General features: G+C 35.1%; 1 protein-coding gene across 2 annotated transcripts; it reads left to right on the top strand.

Annotated features, from left to right (window-relative positions):
• Nucleotides 1-1,018: 1,018 nt before the first annotated feature.
• ninaB (neither inactivation nor afterpotential B) lies at nt 1,019-22,813 on the top strand. 2 transcript variants are annotated; one of them, XM_089635829.1, is made up of 14 exons: nt 1,019-1,098; nt 3,444-3,555; nt 5,955-6,066; nt 6,703-6,849; nt 7,114-7,224; nt 9,123-9,220; nt 9,571-9,651; nt 9,832-9,915; nt 9,999-10,123; nt 11,460-11,636; nt 11,997-12,204; nt 18,833-18,894; nt 19,761-19,859; nt 22,413-22,813. In XM_089635829.1, exons 1-14 carry the CDS (start codon nt 1,096-1,098, stop codon nt 22,632-22,634), a joined length of 1,641 nt encoding a protein of 546 aa, XP_089491955.1. In that variant the 5' UTR covers nt 1,019-1,095; the 3' UTR covers nt 22,635-22,813. The 2 variants fall into 2 exon arrangements, 1 of the variants encoding a protein (XP_089491955.1); XR_016302638.1 differs by lacking the exons at nt 1,019-1,098; nt 3,444-3,555; nt 5,955-6,066; ... (7 more) ...; nt 11,997-12,204; nt 22,413-22,813 and adding an exon at nt 14,199-15,835 and having other exon boundaries at nt 19,761-19,831.
• The last annotated feature ends 142 nt before the right edge of the window (nt 22,814-22,955 follow it).

Raw genomic sequence — 22,955 nt, 5'->3', positions numbered from 1 at the left:
ATGGATTATGAACTTTCTAAGACATATTTTCTTCGATATTATCCAAAAATTGTATAAGCAGAAACGATATTTTTTAAGAAATATCGTATTACATGTGGCGATTCTATTTCAGTATGAAATGGTGTCTTAATCTTTAAAGTCTTATTTAAACACAATTTGAATTTGACCAATCACAGGGCCTACACCGTCCAGACGCTGGAGTAATAATATTATCAGATACACTTGTTGTGCCGAAACGTTGATTATATGAAATTCCCTCGATTGAAAAAATCGCAAAGTAAGCTCCGAAAATTATTAAAACACGTTTTGTTCATAGTGTATCTTTAAATGCAACTAAAGCATTCGTTGACAGATTTTTGCTCTATTTCAAATGGGTCGTGTTTTATTAAATATTTTCACAAATTTCGCTTAATTATTATCGTTTTTTTAACATCAGTGCGCTCTTCTTAACATTCGTATCTACATAATCTCCCTTTCAAACCATCTTTGAACGTTTACTACGGGGCATAATTATAATCCCTACATATTTATGTAAGTAACTGAAAATAAGAAGAATTAAAAAATACACATTTCTGACAGATATGGAGATAATTAGAACCCACTCTTGAATTACAATTTTCGAAATTTTTATTTTAACATAAATTTGCTTTCTGAAATCGAATAACATATTTGTAAAATGCTGTATACAAGCTATGCATCTGCACTGTGTTCTACTCAAATCTGGTTGCGATACATAAAGTATAAATATTTATCAAAATCCTACGTTCAAATTAATAAGATAGAAAATGTTGAGCTTGCGGGATTTTTCCCCGTTCCCTCAAAAGTATTCGGTCCGCGCGTGGTAAAATTTCCATCAATGTTATGGCACTTCCTGAAAAAATACTCAATTTTCCTGGTGTTGTTTCCCTCCTGAAAATGATTTTTCTACTCGTAACCCTCAAATAAAATTCCTTGTGTGCTCTAGTCCGGTAATATAAGAATAAATTCTACGTGCGGCGTACTTAGTGTGATATTAGCAGGCAAACAGAGTGGATTGCGAACTAATACGTAAATAAATTGTTTTTTGGAGAGTGACCTGTTAATTCAACTAAAAAAATGGTAAACTCAGTTGTTTGTAAATTATAAAAAAGAGATAAGTAGTAATAGATAATTAATTCGGCACATACTTCTGATATCCTTGTAGTAATTTAAAATTAAATTCTGCCATCGCGAAAGTTTAGTTACCCATATTTTCAATAAAAAAATATATTTTAGTGTCAGAGAATCAGGGTGGTTACTTCAAGCAAATAACAAACAAATATTAGTTACATTGTTGTATATATTTTGAGAGCTGTTAAGTATACCTACATTTTTAATTTTTCCCTCGAAACCACCTGTTTCCAAAATATTGAGTTGTACGGTTCTTCGATCACTTTGACTGTCGGAATTTTAAATTCCTAACGATCTTTTGTTTGGCTTGAATTAGTTTTGTTCAATTTACGTTACAATTGTAGCATAAATTTTGTAGTTCAGTTTTTTTACAGTGTCGAATGAGTGTTTACACTGTGAAGTTTATTTCGGTCGATTTACAGATTTTTTTAAAATACTAGTGCACGGTTAAAGTAAGCGATTTTTCATAAACATATTATATACCTTTTCAGCACTAAAAAATACACATTTTGTAGTCTTTTAACTGAAGAAATATCATTACAAATGATTTATCTGTAAATTCTATACGGGTAGTTTTCAGTGATAAATGTTCTTAGACTGTAACTTTATTCTATTCATGAAATAAATATTGGAAATTTAGGTAAAACGTTCGAAAATGAATTTTTTAAACTGCACTTTTCACAGACATTTTGGTATGTATTTCATTGTATTTAAAATATAACAGTTTGAAGATTTTTGTAGCTTGAAACCTTTTTCATTATTCTAACTACCCATATAGAATTTACAGTATTGCTTATATTTATGACTGTAAAGAGTGATGTTTAGGGTAATATTTTAGTGACATACTCGTAGCTACAATTCCCTTGGCTCTAGATTGTAAAATTAGAATGCTCGGAATCAGTGTAACTACGACATTCCCTTTATTGGCTAACGTCGTAAGGCTTAACAAAGTGAGGGGAGGGGAGAGCAATAGGGTTGTTATAAATTTCTAGACTATTCAGCTCTGGTCATTAAATCTAACTACAGCCATTTCATCCATTGCATTGATATTGAACATTAACAACATTTTCAGAATGGTAGGTATACACTGTGTCCGGAAACTCGTAATTCAAACAGGAAATTGGTGAATATACATCACATAGAACACAAAAAACTTTTTTCATCTATTTGAGAATTTAAATATAATTTTTTTTTCAGAAACAAAAAACATTTTTCATTTTAAGATAATCAAATAAGCAGCTGCACTAACACCATAGCAAAAAATTTTTCAAATTTGACATATAAAATCAACTTCGGACTAGATTTACTCAAAAATGAAAAAAAAGAATTAAAAAAAAATACTACCAAATCGATTCCAAATTTGATGATTCGATTCATGATTGATTTGATTCCCGCTTTTACCACCAGTTTCCCGCTTTTACCACCAGTTTCCCGCTTTTACCACCAATTTCCCGCTTGTACACCAGTTTCCCGCTTTTACCACCAATTTCCCGCTTGTACACCAGTTTCCCGCTTTTACCACCAGTTTCCCGCTTGTACACCAGTTTCCCGCTTTTACCACCAGTTTCCCGCTTGTACACCAGTTTCCCGCTTGTACACCAGTTTCCCGCTTGTACACCAGTTTCCCGCTTGTACACCAGTTTCCCGCTTTTACCACCAGTTTCCCGCTTTTACCACCAGTTTCCCGCTTTTACCACCAATTTCCCGCTTGTACACCAGTTTCCCGCTTTTACCACCAATTTCCCGCTTGTACACCAGTTTCCCGCTTTTACCACCAGTTTCCCGCTTGTACACCAGTTTCCCGCTTTTACCACCAGTTTCCCGCTTGTACACCAGTTTCCCGCTTGTACACCAGTTTCCTGATTTTACCACCAGTTTCCCGCTTTAACCACCAGTTTCCCGCTTGTACACCATTTTCCCGCTTTTACCACCAGTTTCCCGCTTGTCCACCAGTTTCCCGCTTGTACACCAGTTTCCCGCTTTTTCCACCAGTTTCCCGCTTGTACCACCAGTTTCCCGCTTGTACACCAGTTCCCGGACTCCGTGAATATTGTTGGGTGCAGAATGGTTCACTCTTTTGGATTTAATTTCGTATTTTTTTGCAAAATCACAGTGTTATTAGTGAGGATAAAGCTAGTAGAATAAGAGCTATTAGTATCCACAGTATACAAATATTTATTTGAAAAACGCCCATCTTGTAAGAAATAATGTTTAGGAAAAATTGGCGGCCATATTGGCAGTGTGAATAATGTAAAATGTTGAATAATATAACATGAATGTATTTTGAACTGCAGAACAACAATAAGGACGTACCCCCAGCCGACCTGTACCCCAACACGGACGAGGGTGTGTGGCTTCGGTCGTGTGAAGAAGAAATTATCAAACCACAACGGGGACACATAACAGGTTAGCTATCCGTATTGCTTTACAAACTCAAAATAATATAATTTATTTTAAGCAAAGGGACGACTGACGAACACCCTGATAGAAAGGCGCTTCCACTCAGGGCCGGCTCCAAACGGTGAAAGGCGTGAGTAAACTTTTGGCGACCCTTGTCAAAACCAGTTGACTCCTAGGTAGGGGATCACTGCAATCAATAATATTCGGAAGATTTACATTTGTGTGCATGGCTGTTTTTAGAAAAATAATCTCAAGGGTGATGTGTTAGGACTGTTAAGGTGTTAGGTATTTCCTTGGTAATTCGTCACCCGGAGAGGACTGCTCCAATTCCGCCCGCATAGGGCCGAATTACCGACTATGGGAATGTTATCTGTCGGATTAGATTACGCTTATTACTGGCGAGGCGAGCAAATCGCAATCGTGAATATCTCTCAAGTCTAGCTAAAGCAACTGTAATACCGGTCCTGAGGGAGCGATTGAGAAACCCAGAGCTAAATGGGGTAGACAAGCCGTGATTACAATTTTGAGAAAGGTACTTATTTGTATACAAAGAAACTAAAGCTAAACCTATCTAAATTAATAATTCCCATAAAAAATTTGTGTCTGAAAAAAATGGGAAATTTCCCATTCTGCCCAAATGAACCAGGGGCACAAAAAGGTACTAATTTTATTTATTTATTTTGATTATTTTTTATATACAGTTTAAACAAGTTTTTTCAATCAACACCTCACTAAGAAAACTTGTGCTGAGGCGTTCGCAAGTACTAAGAAAGCGTTATTATGATGTCATAAGTAAAAACACATCATCGTCCTTCAGGTAATCAAGGAGGATACTGTGGTTTCACCCAAGGCAGCAGTAATGTATACATAATAGGCTAATAGTTGTTACATCATAATGTTATAATGCATCATATTACACAGACGTAATTTCGTGAAAAGATAGTGTACAAAGATACAGTTAAGACGTAAGAGAATAAAGCAAAACAGAAATAGATTATAGTTAATATAAGTATTTAAAATGCAGGTATTTAAAACATTACCAAATAACTATGCAACAATATTTTTTTATTGGCAATTATTGGCACAGTTCACAGAAGAGAATGCTATTATCGTCATCACTGTCTAGAGTCTAGACTATCACACGCCATGTGGTGTTGTAGGTAGGTACTTCCCTGACGCTTTATCAACAACACCTCCTCCACCTCCTGGATTTTCTCGTCTTTTCCTAACATTCTTCTCTAATGATACTGATGGCACTTCACAACGTAACGCATTTCTCCACTGACCAAGACTGATGGCTGTTTTTTGATATATTTACGCACCATCTGCAGATGATATTTGTTGTGTTTCCACAAACAGTTCGCCAACTTGTCGTGGAAGGAGATTTTAAAGAATAGGTTCTTTATATTAAATCAGGGATTTATTCCATACGTATTACAATAGTGACTTCGATAGTTGACCTAACTAGGAGCTGGCTAAATGAGATCTGAAAACACCATGTTTTTCTGGAAGCAGTCTAACTAGCCCTAGCGACTACTGACTACTAGCTGCCATCTTGCGGACTTCCCAGCAAGCTCTTTGCACTGCCCTCTATGAGTGCATCTGTGAAGCTCCTAGCCAACTCACTTCCCAACAAATTAATGGGCTACACCCCTATTGCGCCCCACTCATTAGAGAATGATATCCATATATGTTGGCCTTGAGATATCACTAGACTTTTAGTCAGTCAAAAGTATGTTAAACAAACCTGTAATGTAAATTTTCGAATAAAGAATAGTGTATAGCGTAATCGTGTCGCAGAGCAAAAATGTCAATATGCAAGCTTTTTCTCCAATCTTCGGTTAAACCAAACTAAGGGCACTAGCACATTAACAGTAGGAACTCCGTTTAGGGCAACACAGCGAATCATAAATAAACCACTCACAAACAGCAAAACTGCAGCGGGAGTGGTTTATTTATGCTGCAGCGAAGTGAACGTTATGTGCGAAGGTCACGCATCTCTATCGTCCATAGCGAGCCTCTGCCGTTTTCCGTTCCGCCCCGGTACCCCATTCCGCCCCAGGTTTACCAAAATATATATTTTAAATATTTATTTTTATTAATTTATATATATTATTGCTTCTCACAGAATATAAATCATCATTTTTCACGTAATAATCAACCTCACTAGGACTAAGCCTGTATTGAAGTTGACAATTTACACATTTGATCAAAGCAGCATAAACGTAATCACTACACGACTTATTAATACAACACAACCTGGATGAGTGGCCAATTGGGTACTTTGATACAACAATTGAACAATATTTGAACCATGTCAGAATAATAAATCATTATTCCTAAGAAGAAACAACGCAAGCACAAATCACACTACAATTAATATAATTATTGATATATATTTTTAGGAAACATTCCACTCTGGCTGAATGGTTCCCTTCTAAGAAATGGTCCGGGGTCCTTAAAGGTGGGAGACATGGAGTTCAAGCATCTTTTCGACAGTTCAGCTCTATTGCACAGGTAAACATTAATACCTGCATTATACGCAATAGTACGATATACACGATAGCTACATCACTTTGAGTTTAATTTGAGCTTTCGCTTTCGAGTAAATCAATAAAAAACAATTAAAGTGCTCAGATCGAAAAAAAGTTTCTTGAGCGATGTAGATTCGCCAGTACTACGAGTTTTCAGACTCCGTGTATGGGTACTACAAATAATAATTATAAGACAATTAAATAAGACACGAAATATCACTTCTATAATTAAAAATAAAACAAACGGTTAAACATATATTCCACTCGGCGATATTTGATCGTACATGTTTTTGAGGGTATAGAAATAAACCAGGGAAAATAGAGTTTCGCGAATTTACGAATTTTGTGAATTTTGGTATTTCACCTGCACTAGAGTAATTGATTTTAATTATTCAAATCTGCCTTCCCTAATTCCAAGGAGAATGAAATACTTGAACACACTCATAGCCAATGTTTCGTTTGATATCCCTATTGGCTAGGAAGGCTTTCGACATGTGTAATTTTCGTGTACTTGAAATTAAGGCCAATGAAGATGTTTATTTTATTGGATACAGCCTGTATTGGTTTGTAACGAATATCTGTATCATACGGGTTAGTTTATTTCTGTATCGGCTTCAAGGTTCGCCATCTCCAACGGCGAGGTGAGCTACCAGTGCCGTTTCCTACGCTCCCAGTCCTGGCAGAAGAACCACAAAGCGCAGAGGATTGTGGTCACAGAATTCGGGACTAAGGCCGTACCTGACCCCTGCCACTCCATATTTGACAGGTGACAATGTCGATAACGATATTTTTGGCATTATTAGTGAATTAAAAATTAATCATTCAATTTAAAAAAAATCGTGTTCGATAAAATACTATCAAAAATTAGAACTTCGGTGCTATGAAAGTAGCATAACAATAAGGCGCAGAGTCTTTGAAATTTAATACAAATATTTCTAGGTATGCAAATATGCCCAGCATCCCAGAAGGGCGTAATTGAAAGTTTGTCGAAATACCAAATTAAAAATAAAAATAATCGAACTTGTTTCAGAGTTTCTGCAATGTTTACACCAGGAGAAGGATTATCGGATAATGCGATGATTTCAGTTTATCCATTTGGAGATGAATTTTATACATTCACAGAGAGCCCGATAATAACAAGGTAAAATAAAACAAGTACTACTTCGTTTGTGAAATAGATATTGAATTCTTTTATTACGACTTCATTAGTGAATTCCAGGTAAATTCGGACAGCTAATAAAAATTTATAATTTGCAACCTTATTTTAATTTTATTTTTATTATGGCGACTAATTAAACATTATACATTCAAATATGATAGTGAATATATGTATGGTGAATTGTATAGGATCCTTTAGTTAGTTGATCGCTCAGTGGTCACTGTTGCGTTGGGAAGAGCTTAGTTGTGCATTTGAGCCAAAATTTCGGCTCATCAGTTGATAAGTAGGATTGGGAACAACGGCTGTTAGTCTTCCTCACTAGGGTGACCTGTGCTGAGGCGGACTAAAGTTATTCAGTTCTATTTTCTTTTAATGTTTTTTCATTGATTTCTTTCAGACAAATTTTTATTCTTGATTTGTAATCATTAAACTTTTCTATTCGCTTTTTATATCTGGGGGAAGGATGTTATATATTTTTGTCGCAAAATAAATGTAGTTTCTTTGTCCGAATATGGTTTTATGACTTGGAATATTGTTTATGTCATTATGATTTAATCTAGCGTGATGATACGCGGTATTGTAGAGGATTCAGTATTTTTGAATTGTTTCAATGGTATATTTTAGCATATATTTGCTGTACATTTGGTACATCAAAACTACTGAAAATTTCAATCAAAAGCGTTCTTATGGGTACTTTCAGTATGGTCTATATGAATCCTTTTTGAATTGTATTCAGGTTATGTATATACGATACAGCAGATGCCCATCCTATAATTAAGTATTCAATTCAATCGAAGGCGTTCTTATGGGTACTTTCAGTATGGTCTTTATGATTCCTTTTTGAATTGTATTCATGTTATGTTATGTACATACTTAGATAGAGCAGATCCTAATCCTAAAATTCCATATTCAATTCAATCGAAAGCGTTCTTATGGGCAGAAATAATATAAGAAAACTGTTTATGTTTCCTTTAATGTTAAGGTTAATGATATCATTTATATCTCTAAATAGTGTAAAACAAAGTCACTATCCCCGTCTGTTTGTTTGTGCGCTTAGTGCTTCTAAATTATGCAACGGAGTTTGATAGGGTTTTCACTATCATTTATAGAATTTCTTCTGGAAGGTTGATATATACAGGGTTTTCTAATAAGAGGTGTTATTTTGAATAGCCCGCTATTTCGGTAGATGTTACTTTTGAAGCTGTCATTTTTTTACATTTGGCAAGTAGAAACTACGCCATTAATAAAAATGGAACAATACACGCTTCAAAAACGCATTGAAATTATTAAAATTCACTTGAGTGAATCAAATGCAAATCATCTTGAGTTATGAGGCCCATTTCCACCTCGGTGGCTTCGTCAACAAGCAAAATTGTCGCATCTGGGGCTCGGAAAACCCAAGAGTTATTGTTGAAACGCCTCTCTATCCTCAACGTGTGACTGTTTGGTGCGGTTTATGGTCTGGCGGACTCATTGGACCTTATTTTTTTCGAAAATGAGGCTGGAGCAACAGTTACGGTGAATTGATTGCGCTATCGAGAGATGATTAATGATTTTTTATGGCCGGAATTGGATCTGGACAACGTTTACTTTCAACAAGACGTTTGATATGATTTTTTCATCTACTAGCTTTGTAGATATCTATTTGTATTTTTTGAAGACATGGCACAATCAAGTGAATCAGATACTTGAGTCGGGCCATGTCAAGAGTCAGAATAATAGAAGAGTATGTATGAATGTTAATGAGGCAAGGAGCGTGTGCCAAGACCGAGTAGTTTGGCGGTCCATCCTCTCTGCCTATCCCTGCGGAGAAACGGCGTGATAGTTAGTTAGTTAGTTAAATTACCTACATATTTACAGATTTGTAAATATTTTTACAGAATAGATCCAGAAACGTTAGAAACAACTGGAAGAGTGAATGTGGCAAAACACGTTTCTATAATCAATCACACTTCACATCCACACGTTTTACAAAATGGTAAGCTTATTTTGTTCTATATTCAATTAAATTTTAATGTCTACATCATTTGAATCAACTATAAAAAGTTAGAAAGTCGAAGCTAGAATGGAACTCATTGTCCGGTCCACAGCATCAGATGTGTTATTTATCATTTTCGGAGCATACTATGCGATTTTTCTTCCATCGAGGGAATATCATATAAATTACCTTTTCATTTCAGCATCTGAATAGAGATTATCTTGAAATGACAATTTTTTTTAAGAGTTTTAAAACTTAAAGTGTTCAAGGGAAGTATATTGTATGTCGATAGAAACTCGTAATGCCCCCGGACTTGACACATATTTTTTGTTGAATTTAGTTTTTTTCAGGTGATGTGTATAACTTGGGAATGGCAGTATCTAGAAGGGGTCCCGTGTATACAGTCGTGCATTTTCCTAACGTTAAAGATGGTGAGAATAATTTTAAAGACTTGTTCTTATATCATATTTTTATAAAACAGCTTTGTTCGAATGTTAAAAATCACTTAAATCAACATAATTGAACAACTGAAAAATAAGGAACAGACAATATAACTTTTGCTTTTAGTAAATGATGAAAATTTAAAATGGTATTTTCAACTTTTCCTTCAGGAAGCAACATGTTTGACAGTGCTAAGAGGGTTGCCAATATCCCAGTGAGGTGGCCCATGCATCCAGGATATATGCACACTTTTGGTGAGTATTTATGTATTTTAATACAATATAACATTGTAAGTAAGTGAGTATATGGAAATATACTAAATATCACATTTATGCAGGCATAACGGACAACTATTACGTGGTGGTCGAGCAGCCCCTTGCTGTCTCCCTCTGTGAGGTCTTCAAAACCCAACTGAGGAATGACCCCTCAGCCGGATGCCTCAAGTGGTATCCCAAACATAAGGTTAATTCAATCAAAACATTATTATTTTAGTAGAATACAAATTAAAACGCTTTTGACATGTCAAGACGACAAATATAACATGAGATCTCGTGATGGGGCAACTGAGTTACCCCATAAAATTATCGATACTGTTATGAAATATTTAATTGATCATATTTTAGATATTAGGGAAATTATTTTGGGGTTACTCAGTTACCCCACATGGTTCTGAAAGGTTAAAATTTTTAAAAAAGTACTATATAAAATTTATAATATCTTTTGAGATGAGTTGAGGATATCCATTCAGATGCCCGACGTCTCGTGATGATACATCAGCTATTTACCTCCCATAGTAAGTATTGTTTTGTGACCGAAGTGCGAGCTGAACCACGAATTATGGAAAAGGAACCAAGAACATCGTTCCTTACCCATAATTCGTGGTTTGGCTCGCAAATATATACGTAGCATTAGATATTATTATTTATTTTTAAAAACACATTTTTACATGATTTTTTTTGCATAAATTATAAATTATATGCAGTTTTATTTATTTTTTCCATTAAAAAATGCAAGACCTTTGAACTTGAAAGCAATACTGATTTATAGAGAAGTAAATAGCTGACGTGTCTTCACGAGACGTCGAGCATTTACCGAGCGCTGCCGAAATATTCAGAACGGACAACGCGTTTGGTATTTACGAATATGCGTTTCGGGCAGGAATCTAAGTTTGATGATAATCTGCATTATTTATTTAATATTATACACTGATGTAGAAAGATTTTGATGTTTAGCCATCTTTTGATTAGGTGAATTATTTGTCCATGAACATTTTTGTTTGAGAAATTTTATATATTGTTAGTAATAATAAAACGCTAAGTAATGGTTATGATGAAAAGTCTATGACAATAATAACATCCAATATTCAGTAAGGGTATATTGCGTATTGCGCAGTTCAAAATCCCTGCCGTTGTCTGCTGGCCGTTGGGACGGAGACCGCCTCTTCCCGGGTGTCCAGCAGGTCCAGTCAATCCCTTCTTTACCGGCCGATACGCACGGCAGATGGAGTAGTTTCCCTGTTGGCCGACAGAGCGCACATCTGGCGGCATAAGAACGAACCAAATGACTGTGGTGCCAATATTTAAATATACAGCTAACAATACATCTAGTCCACCATCGAAGAAGTGCTTGAGCCGCCACTGCATAGATCCACTGGCTCCTCACAAATGGACTTGCTTGGTATCATAAAAAAATATGAATTTATGCATATTTAGTGAATGGTGTACAAGTTTTTGATACTCAGATGTCACACCAGGAATAATAACTAGTTAATATGTTATTTTACCATTCATGTTTGCAGACTGTATTCCACGTGATCAGGAGATCCGACGGTGAAATAGAAAAGTCCTTCGAAGCGGAACCTTTCTTCTACCTGCACATCGTGAACCAGTTTGAGCAAGAAGGGCATGTCGTCATCGACATCTGCTGCTACAAGGACGCCTCCATGTTGGAGTGCATGTATGTGGAGAGCATGAAGGTTTCACTATTTTTTATTTGATTAAAAGAAATATACATATTTCGCTTTCAACTCAACTTCATAATACTATAATTAGAATAAGCTTTCCTGAATATTGCTACGAAAAAAATACATTTGAGTCGAAAACGGAAAAATATCATTGAACATAATTAATATTAACTTACTCAATTAAGCCCTAACGAACATATTTTTTAAAAATTTTATGCATCTGATAAACAACCGTTTTCCATATATAAATGATTGTGTATGAGTTGTGTAAAATTTAAAACATGTTTATTTGTAACGGGGTTAGAGTGGAATTCCTCGATCTGTATGCAAGTAGGTAGGTACCATTATTTAAATATTTTTATTGTATTATAGAACATGCAGTCGAACCCAGAGTACGCCCGCATGTTCCGCGGGCGCCCCATGCGCTATGTGCTGCCCATAGAGGGTCACTCGGTGACCCTAGAGGGCGCGCTCGCCACCGCAAGGTCCCCGGCCTTTGGCGGACTCTGCCACGTCACCCCCGAGCTGCTCTGCCCCCTGGGTTGCGAGACACCGCGCGTCAACTACGACAGCTATATGGGTAAATATTAAATATCACTCAATGGGATATTTTCACAAACTATGAATACAGTTAAAAATGTGTGGAAGATTTAAAGTTCATTTTTATGAATCTGATCACTGTGCTAAAAACGTGTAATTTTAATATTTTTATTAATACTAGCTGTACCCCACCACGCATTGCTGTAGCTCAGTCTGTCTGTGCAGATAGAGAAAGAATAGCGCGGGTTGCTTTTACTTCCAACAGATGGCGCTGTTTCTTTCAATAAAAGCATATTTGTCCAACAGATGGTGCTGTTTTTTCGCAATCCGTAAAGAACTTCTGATTTCGAACAAACGAACATTTCCATTTTTATTTATATAGATTATTGATTTTAAAAACAATCTAAAACCGCACATTCTGAAACAGTTCCAACTTGCTTCAACATCATTATGACATAGAAACCGCCATGTCTGGTACGACTTTAACGCCGCCGAATTCAAGAATGAAAACGAACATGTCGTTTTAGCGGCAAATCGAAAATGGCACATTTTACTGTTGATTGATTGAGGAACTAGTACATGTTGAATCATTTGGTGGGTTGGAAATAAGCCGACATAGCTCAGTAGTTTCAGAGCACCTGACCGGACATCATAAGGCGCAGGTTCAATTCCCATTGGCGGCATTTATTTTTACTCGGGAGATATTTTCAATTTGTATTGATATTTCAGGCAACTAATTATTGCTTATAATTATTTGTTATCCTTTATGCTATGAATAAAACCTTGTCTTTTAAACATTAGTTAAATTAAAAATTAATCATTAAAAAATAATGGCACATTTTAAATCGTTTTAGAAAATGTATTTATCAACATAAAAATAAAATATAACTATCTTCAATTTTAAAAGTTTAATTTATTTATAAAAAAAAAAACAAAAGTATGTTTTTCTAACATTTCCATAGTCTGAGTAGTAAGGTTAAATACATAACATGTTTTTTAAGCCAGTTGAGACAGCATGCAGGAGGCTATTGTCTCATATATTCTAAATCATAGCAACCCGTTCCTAGTAACTACCTACCTACTGTGATTACACTGTGGTAATCTCAAACACGCACACTGCTGATTAGGTATGGAGTAGGTAGGGGGGTGATGTATGAGTGGTATATCTACCGTAGGTGAGTACCTATATCCTATATTAAATGGTAAACATAATTATTAACATCATTACATTATTGGTGCCAGATACTAGGAAAATTTGAAAAAAAATGTAAGAAAAAAAAATTTCAGTATGAACATAAACAAATTATATGTATTAACATTTTAAATTCAAAGGCAATAGACACTACAGAAAAAAAAATGGTAAAATTTTATTTAAGACTATCACACTTTGTGCATAATTACCAAAAAACAAACTAAGAACCTGAAAACCTATGAAGTTTTTATTCTAGATAAAAGAAAACTACATTTTCACTTATTTAACTAGAAATAACTAATACATTATATGACAATATTATTCACTTTCAGTGTTTTGTTGATTGAGCATAAAAGTGAACAATTTTTTTTTTAAATGTGCCTATACTTTTTTTAATTTTATCTGGAAGGTAATTATATATATTGCCCCAATCGTAACCAATGGATTGCTTACCATAGTGAGTATGTATGGTGTTTAAATGTATGTTATCAGGTTGCCGTGTAAAGTGTGTGTGTACTTGGGACATTTTAATGAGTGCGATAACTACCTACTTAAATTGGACTATTTTCCATCTACGATAACCGAAATAGTTTTTTGTTATTGTATTTGTTGAATCAAAGTGCTAATTCAAAATCAAAATTTTACTAAAAGTTTTATTAAACAGTTTGTACTAGTTCTATGAAAAGTGTTAGGTACCATACTTCTTTGAAACCTGTATATAGGAGCTATTGTTATTATTACTTTTCTTTGTCTCTGGCATGTATTCAGTCCTACCAAAAAAACTAGTAAGTGCCATCACATCATCAAAACCGGATTGCCTTGCAAATGAAGTTGTTTAAAATTAAGAATTCATTCTAAGCAATAATAATATGGCAAACACAATTTGTTCAGTTAGTGTTTTAATTTTGTTATTAGGAGTGAATGAACATTTAAGTGCTTTACTGTGCGATTATGAGACATGGAGCTTGGCAACATTGGAATGCAGGGCTTTTGGAGACAAGTGGAATGATATTTCTCAAAGTGTGAAAACAGAGAATTCAGACATTGACACTACTCTAATGGAAACTTTCAATAAGTTTCCATGGCAGAGTATTAGATCAATAGTAATGAAGGATGCCAAGTTAGTCGACATTCACGAGGACCTTTTTATCAATGCAACAAGTTTAAAGGAATTGGACTTCACGGGAAATCAGGAAATAAGCTTCACACGCAATAATAAAGCCTGCATTCATCTGCAGAGCCTTCGTACATTACGACTATCTGGAACTACGCCAAAGAACTTAGATATTCTGAGGTGTTTAGATAATTTGCGGGTTCTCGATCTCTCAAATGCTGGAATTTTTGTAAATAAATCTTCTATTCACAATTATTATTGGGCCCTTTTCAAAAACCTTATTATTCTGGATCTTTCGAGGAATATATTCCTTGATTTGACTCTCTTGAAGATCGGCGGTAAATTGAGGTCTTTGAATGTATCCCACACGGAAGTGAAAATAGGAGACGATTTTTTGATGGATGCCGGCAATCTGAAGACTTTAATCATGTCGCATTCAAGAATACAGAAAATATCTAAGTTGACATTTGAGCACACAAACATCTCACACTTGGACTTGAGTTTCAATTTCATCAACAGTTCGGATAAAGATTTTATTAAACACCTCAAGGATATCGTGCATCTCAACTTGTCTCATAATATCCTGGAAGATCTTTACTTCAATCCTCTCCCCATGTTAATGTTAGAAACCTTAGATTTGTCCTACAACATAATAAATCGAGTTCATTCGCAAGTCTTTGAAAATTTGAGCAAACTTTATTTATTAAACTTATCAAATAATCGTTTGACCTTTATAAATTCAAATCTCTTCTCCAAACTAACGAACTTAAGGCAATTGGATCTATCAAATAATCTTATAATGCAATTCAGAAGTCTTCATTTTAGAGACCTCGTGAAATTGGAAAGCTTAAATCTGAGAGGAAACAAATTAAACGAATTACGTTCAGATGTTTTCCGCAGTAATACATTGTTGAGGTTTATATCTATCGCAGATAATAATCAGATTGTTATATACAATCAAACATTTACTCATTTGAGTCATCTAAAAACATTGGACTTGAGCAGAAACTTCTTGACTCATATACCAGATGACATCCTTCGCAAAGGAAACATTTCTAATTTAATTATCTCATGTAATAAACTATCGTACATGAACGTGAAATTCTTTGAGTCAACTGGAGATGGATACAAGGATCGGAAGGTGTTTCTTCACGGGAACCCTTGGAGATGCGGGTGCCTGACTGCTATTCTAGAAAAGTTGAAACCCAATCAGTACGGAAGAGATTACTTATTGGATGGAAGGCATCCGTCATGTTACGTGGGGGAAAGCTTCCCGGATAACGAATGCAGAAACGAACCCCTCAATGAAGACGAACATTTGATCTGGCAAGAAGCTATTGTTGCTTCGGGTATTCAATGCTAATGGTAAAGTTATAACTAGAGACCGGATTATATGCATTTGCATATTTGCATATGCAAATGCATATTTAGACCCTTTTCAGCGGTAGTTGCATATTTTAGCAAAAAATTTGAGATCTTGCATATTTACGCATGATATCGTTCAGATGCCTCACATAGCGACACTATAGACGTCAGATAGCAAGGCGCGCGGCCAGCGAAGCTGAGCGAAGAACTGATAACTGATCTTACTGATCGCTACGGCCGGCGGCCGGAGCGGGGGGGAACCTCTCTCATCTTCGCCTGTGCTCGCGCCTACTCGGCTTAATTCGGCTAATTGCCGAAAACAATTCATTCATTCGTATGAGGGGTGATTTGGTATATTTTTATGGTAATTCAGAGAATTGCGAATTTTGTTTTTGACTGGTCGCACGCGCTGTTCTTTAGAGATTCTTCTAGTGTTTGGTTTGTTTGCACGAAGTTGTACATTGTGAAAGTGAACCATGCCCCCTGATAAAAAAGTGCCCATACGTGGATAGCTGAATATCCTGGAATATTTACATACAACGGAAAAGTTTTATACTGCCGAGTTTGCGAGAAAAAACATTTCTAGCACAAAAAAGTTCCAAATAGACCAGCATGTCAAAACCAGTGTTCATATCGCAGGAGTGCAGAAAAAGGGCCCGCGACAACAAGTTTTTACAGTGGCAAGTAGCAGTAACAGTGAAGTAACCTCCAAAGGTAAATAACAAAATCACTTTAGCATGGATCTATGTGAAGCATTTCTTGCAAGCAAAATATCCCTCTATACAAACTGACAAATCCTGCCTTGAAGGATTTTCTCAGAAAATATTGCATAAATCAAAATATACCGGATGAATCTACTTTACGTAAAAATTACATACCATCAATTTATCTACATGTGCTGGAAGAAATACGCAATGAACTCAAGGATAACATCATATGGATTTCAGCTGACGAAACCACCGACACTTGCGGCCGTTACATTGCAAATTTGATTGTTGGTGCATTAAAACTTGAACCTTCACCTTCCTATTTGGTGGCCTGCAGAGAACTTGAAAAGGCAAATCATTCTACGATCGCCAGATTTGTGAATGAGGGTATAAAAAAAATATTTCCTGAATCTTCTGCGGATGAAAATGTGTATGTGTTGCTCTCAGATGCTGCCCCTTATATGATCAAAGCAGGCAAAGCCCTCCAAGTATTTTATCCCAATTTGATTCATGTGACGTGTTTTGCTCACGGAATTCACAGACTCGCCGAAGAAGTGAGATCCACGTTTGCGAATGTAAATAACCTGATTTCATCAGCAAAGAAAGTTTCTTAAGGCGCCTGCTCGTATAAAGGCCTACAAAGAAAAACTGCCAAATATCCCTTTACCTCCTGAGCCAGTAATAACACGTTGGGGTACATGGATCGAAGCTGCGATGTTTTACCATGAACATTTTGAAGCCATCAAGAATGTTATCAATGACTTCGATAGTGCAGAGGCTTTGGCAGTTTTCCAGTGCAAAGAATCGTTTGACGACGCCAGTATTAAAAAAAACCTAGCTATGATTACCACTCATTTCGCCTACATATCTGCAAGTATAAAAACGCTTGAAACTCATGGATTGGCGTTGAATGCATCTATTCAGGTTATGAAGGAAATTCGCCTTATGAATTCCTCGTTGCCAAAGCTATTCCCGAGTAAACTCAAAGAAAAATTTGAAAACATACTGAATAATAACCCAGGGTTTGAACCTTTGTGCCAAATTGATAACTTCATCAACGGGGCAGGTGAAATTTTGCCCGGAACAATAAGTTCAAAAATCGCACCCAAATTTAAATTCTGTCCAGCCACATCAGTAGACGTAGAACGTTCCTTTTCCGCTTACAAAAATATATTAAGCGATCGTAGACACAATTTGTCTACAGAACATTTAGAACTGTACTTAGTCAAATACCTTTTTAAAGGTAAATTCTAAATTTTATTGTTAAATACATTTTATTATTTATATTTTCGAAAATATAATTGTTATCCTTGAGAACTAATGGCTTACTAAAATAAAAAAATATGTAAAAATACGACTTCCTGTATTATTTCATGTTGCATATTTTGACCCTTTTTATGGATTTTCGTGCATATTTTAGCTATTTTTATTGCATATTTGCATGCATATTTTGGGCTATTTTTGTTGCATATAATCCGGTCTCTAGTTATAACTAATTACATAATATTATGTAATGCAATAATAATATTTATGTAGATACCCATCATCGAGGATATCTGCATAATTCCCACTACCACAGAAATTACTGGCTTCTTTTTAATGTTTTTTTTTTATCAGACAACGTGGATATAATGTAATATAATAAAATAATATAAAAAGTGTAACATCGTAACAAAATATGTGTCAAATTAGTTAGTTTTTAGTTATATTCAAACTTATTGGTGGTTAAATTGTGAAGCTGCTTTTTAGATACATATTTAGATAACGGAGAAAAATGTAAATGTGTTTAATAAATTCCTTAACGATTATAATAGTTTTGTGTCATTTTTATTGAAATAACAAAATAACTACCAAGTTCTTGATTATTGGAAATCAATTTGGTGTATGAGCTTATAAAAGTATTATTTCAAAGTCGCACCACTACTTTACTCTAATGTTACAAAGTCTTAAAATCAAAAATATATTTTATTCAAATTCAATCGCTGATCCGTTCACTGTTCTAGGAATTATTCATAAAAAAAAGTTTCCAGAAAAGATATTACGTTAAGAGTTGTGTCCAAAACATTGTTCTTATGGAAGAGTTGAAAAGTGTTGGGAAAACAAATAATGTTGGTGTCATTTGTCTTATTTATGAATAAGGCAAGATGTGATTATATACGTAATTACCTAAAAATTCTGGGTTATGTCTTATTAAAAAGTTTTTAATAAGACATAACCCAAATTTCCTGCGTTATTATTAGTTTAGATTATGTGATATGACAATTAAACATATTTTTCTTTTAATCAACAGGACGCCCTTATCGTTACTTCTACGCAATTAGCTCTGATGTCGATGCAGAAATTCCTGGGGCGGTAAATACTATTTTTATATGAGTTCCTATTTTATATGTGACTATTAACATTAAAAAAATTTAATGGTTTCTGACTCATGTGTCAAATGGTTATTTAACTTTTCTTTGTGGGTTTATTGAACGCTAAATAGCAAATGCAATAACTAACTAACCATCACAGGGGTAGGCAGAGAGGACGGACCGCCAAAAAACTCGATCTTGGCACATGCTCCTTGCCTCATTCACATTCATACATACTCTTCTATTATTCTGACTCTTGACATGGCCCGACTCAAGTATCTGATTCCCTTGATCGCGCCATGTCTTCCTCGAGCGTCCCCGACTTCTGCTACCACTCACATTTGCGTCATATATTCTCTATACACTCCTTTCTTTGCTCATTCGCTCTACATGCCCAAACCATCTAAGCGTCCCTTTCTTAATCTCATTATTACGCTTACATCAGCTTTGCACTCGTTGCGGATCTCCACATTTCTCCCACAATCATACATGGTTTTACCACATATACACCTCAGGGATCTCACTTCTACAGCATTCAGTCTACTTTCATCTTTTCTCTGCTAGTTCCATGCCTCACTTCCATATATCAGGGTAGGTACCAGCACTCCATTGTGAACTGATAGCTTCGCTTCTTTGGACAATTTTTTGTTAGCGCCAACTGCATTCAGTCCTCCATTAATGGAGTTACCTGCATTTACCCTTCTTTCAATATCTCTGTCAGCCTTCCCATCTCTCTAGAACATACTTCCTAAATACACAAACTCATCCACATGCTCCAAGTAATCCTCATTCACAACTCAAATATTATAACAATTGTTTATTAGCTGTATGCTATTTTAATAACTAGTAATTTTATTTAATTTGCAGCTGATAAAAGTAGATGTAAAGGATAAAACTACAGTTACATGGCAAGAAAAACAATGTTATCCAAGTGAGCCAATCTTCGTCCCAAGGCCAGAATCACAGGTATGTTTTTTTAATACTTTAACCCAAAGAAAGTCTACAATTAAACATACAAATTTTAAACAGGACGCATCTGGACTTATACAATAGACTTAAACCAGCGATTCCTGACCTTATTTGGAGTACAAATGTAGATGACTTTTTTTTTAAATAAAAAATCTTTAATTTTTTCACATTTCACCACTGACAAAAATCTAAAAGTGCTGGTAAACGAGCAAGATAAATTGCCTATTATTGCCAATTGCAGAACAATTGTCTTGGCTGTCAATAGTCTTGCAGGGCAAGGTGTTGACAGTCAATATTGTTGTGTCCCGTCAACAAAGCGAGAAGAAAATAGATTTGTCCGAGCAATATTGTCGTAATGTCGGTAGCCGAGTGACCTCACTGCCAAGACAGCGTCTTTGAAACTATACAGAGCCAAAATGCATCCGTTAATGTACTAGCACTGTGTGGTTTCTGAGGTTGAAATAAACAAATTATAATTTGAATCTCTTGTAATTTATTAATCTATACAAGGCCAAAATGCACCCACAGTGTACTAATGCAGTATGGTTCAGAAGTATTGATAACTATATGTACTAGTATAGAATCAGAAGTAACAAGGTTTGTGTAATTATTTATTTATAATTTTGAATATAATTGCAGGTTGCAATATTACAATTAATATGCAGGTTCTACCATTTTCCTTTAATTTAATAAACATAACAATAATAATAATTGGATTAATTGTATAGCGCGGTTTATTTGAAAATCTCAGAATCTTTGTCCATCTATCTTCTTCTCCTATATAAATAAAAATGTAAATGTTCATTTGTTCAAAGTCTTAAATCTCCGAAAGTTCTTCATAGATTGCTTTGAATTTTTGACACAATGTTGCATATTCCTATATTATATAGACGACGCCTGTGACAGGCAAAAACATGCTTTTTTGAAAAACACCTTCATCTGTCGGAAAAACATACTTTTTTTTAAACAGTTTTTTAAATCTGTTGGGGGTAAAAGCAACATGCACTATTGTTCCTCTATCTTTACAGAAAGACTGAGCCACAGCAATCATGTAACTTTAATCAGGTAACTTAACTACTGTAAAATGTAGAAAAAATACATTAGTGGAGTTGTGGGAGTATTTCTTTTTAGGGAGAGTTATTTACATTTTCATATTTTTATTTAATTCTACAAATTAAAACGATTAAAGTAAAAAATAAAATAATTTTTTTTATGTTTTTTTTGTATGGCGTTTTTTAATTCAAAAACATAATTGTTTTCCTAGTTAAAATTGAAAATTAAGAAATGATTGTTTTTAATAAAGCATTATGGATAATTTACTCGGGGGCCGTTGTTTTCTTATTTAAATTCTCAATAAAAAGCTTTTGAAAATAATTTTTTTTTAATTTTTATTTTTGGGATATGGCATCACTGACTGTTGTAAAAAGAATAGATGATCATCCTTCCTAGTCCTTCGAAGAAAAGAAAGAGATAGCTACGGCACCGCGGGACTTATCGCGTATAGTTTCTAAGGTTATGGTTCTGGTGTAGTATATTTTATAGATAACCTAAAGGCGAAAATTCTTACAAAACATACAAGATTGCTGCATAATAACACAGTATAATAATAACATTTGGATGATTTGTATAGCGCCGTTTTGTGCAAAATCACCACAAGGGCACTGTGTACTTTTACACACTGCTAAGTTCTGTTTAGATTAGAATGTATGAGGGATTAGTATGCACATCTGCATTCTAGCACTGTATAGTTTCAAAATACGCGTCGAGACCGGGCAATACAACAATTAACAATACACAACAATCTTTACAGACAATTTGGAAATCTTGACGGAAATACCTTGCCGGTAAAAAAATGTTTGTTGCTCGTTTACTAGAGCCTTAATGCCAGCACGCTTAGGGGGTATTTCACTATGTCGGGCTAAATATCTGACTAGCTATCCGTTGGCTGGCTTTAAAGATCAGAATAACTTCGTTATTCAACGGCGACCGTTTCACCATTGTTTCGAGCTTCCGGATAGATAACACTCGAAATAGTCTGGCAACATCGCAAAATGTTTGCAGTTACTCCATCTACTGCCACGGCTGTCATGCGTCACAGTCCGCACACCGCGAAGTGTGCATTTTTTTGATTATGTTATGTTGATTATCAGGTCATTTTAGATAGATTCGTGTCGAATTAATACATTGTTTCTTATTTTGAACACAATCAAATAATTCAGGGTGGATCATACAAGCATTCAAATTCATTCAACAAAATTCGACTCACTTCTCAGCTGTCAAACTCGGAATGTTTTGACGCCATCTTTGATTCGAGGAATAGCGCCTAACGTGAAGTTCGAGCACTGATTAGTCAAATCGAACTTTAACCCGAGCGTTAGCGTTATTCAGATATAGTGAAAACGAAAAAATGACTAATCCGCGGATTAGTGCTTAGTCAGAACATAATCAGAGATAGTGAAATACCCCCTTATACCGCTTGAAATGCATCGTCCCTTACTATCCAATCGTCCAGTACTGTTGGAATGAGAAAACATTGAATATTATTTCCAGGCTGAAGATGATGGTGTGGTCATCGCAGCCATGGTGTGGGGAGGGGAGAGGGACCACGAAGTTGGCCTGCTAGTCCTGGACGGCCAGACCTTCCAGGAACTTGGCAGAGCTACCTTCACCACCCCCACCCCGGCACCTAAATGCCTGCACGGCTGGTTCCACCCATCATCCAAATCCGTCAAAATTACGGGAGACACCAACTATAATGATATTATTGACTGAGTTTCGAATTTTGTAAATTAACAATTTTTTTTTAATATTTTTAAATCGAATACATAACACGTACATATATAAAAGCTTAATATTGTAAGTAGACTGTTAGTACTTATGTAATCATTAATTGAAAAAGATACTATTATTTTTAGAAAAATTATTATGTGTGGGTGTATATTATGTAACATGTTAATCTTATACAATTTTCAAAAAATATTAGGTTGCAGAAAAAAAAAATCATTTTTTTTCTTTAGTCAAACAAAAGCATCTCTAAATTCTGAAAACAAACTATGTATGTAGATAGTAACTTTTCAAAAATGTGTAAGTTTA

This window comes from Hesperophylax consimilis, chromosome 9 (genome assembly GCF_061612785.1).
Source record: "Hesperophylax consimilis isolate HC1 chromosome 9, BYU_Hcon_1.0, whole genome shotgun sequence".
Classification (NCBI taxonomy): Eukaryota; Metazoa; Arthropoda; class Insecta; order Trichoptera; family Limnephilidae; genus Hesperophylax; species Hesperophylax consimilis.
Note: the sequence above shows the minus strand (reverse complement) of the source record. Positions and strands in the feature narration are given on the sequence as shown.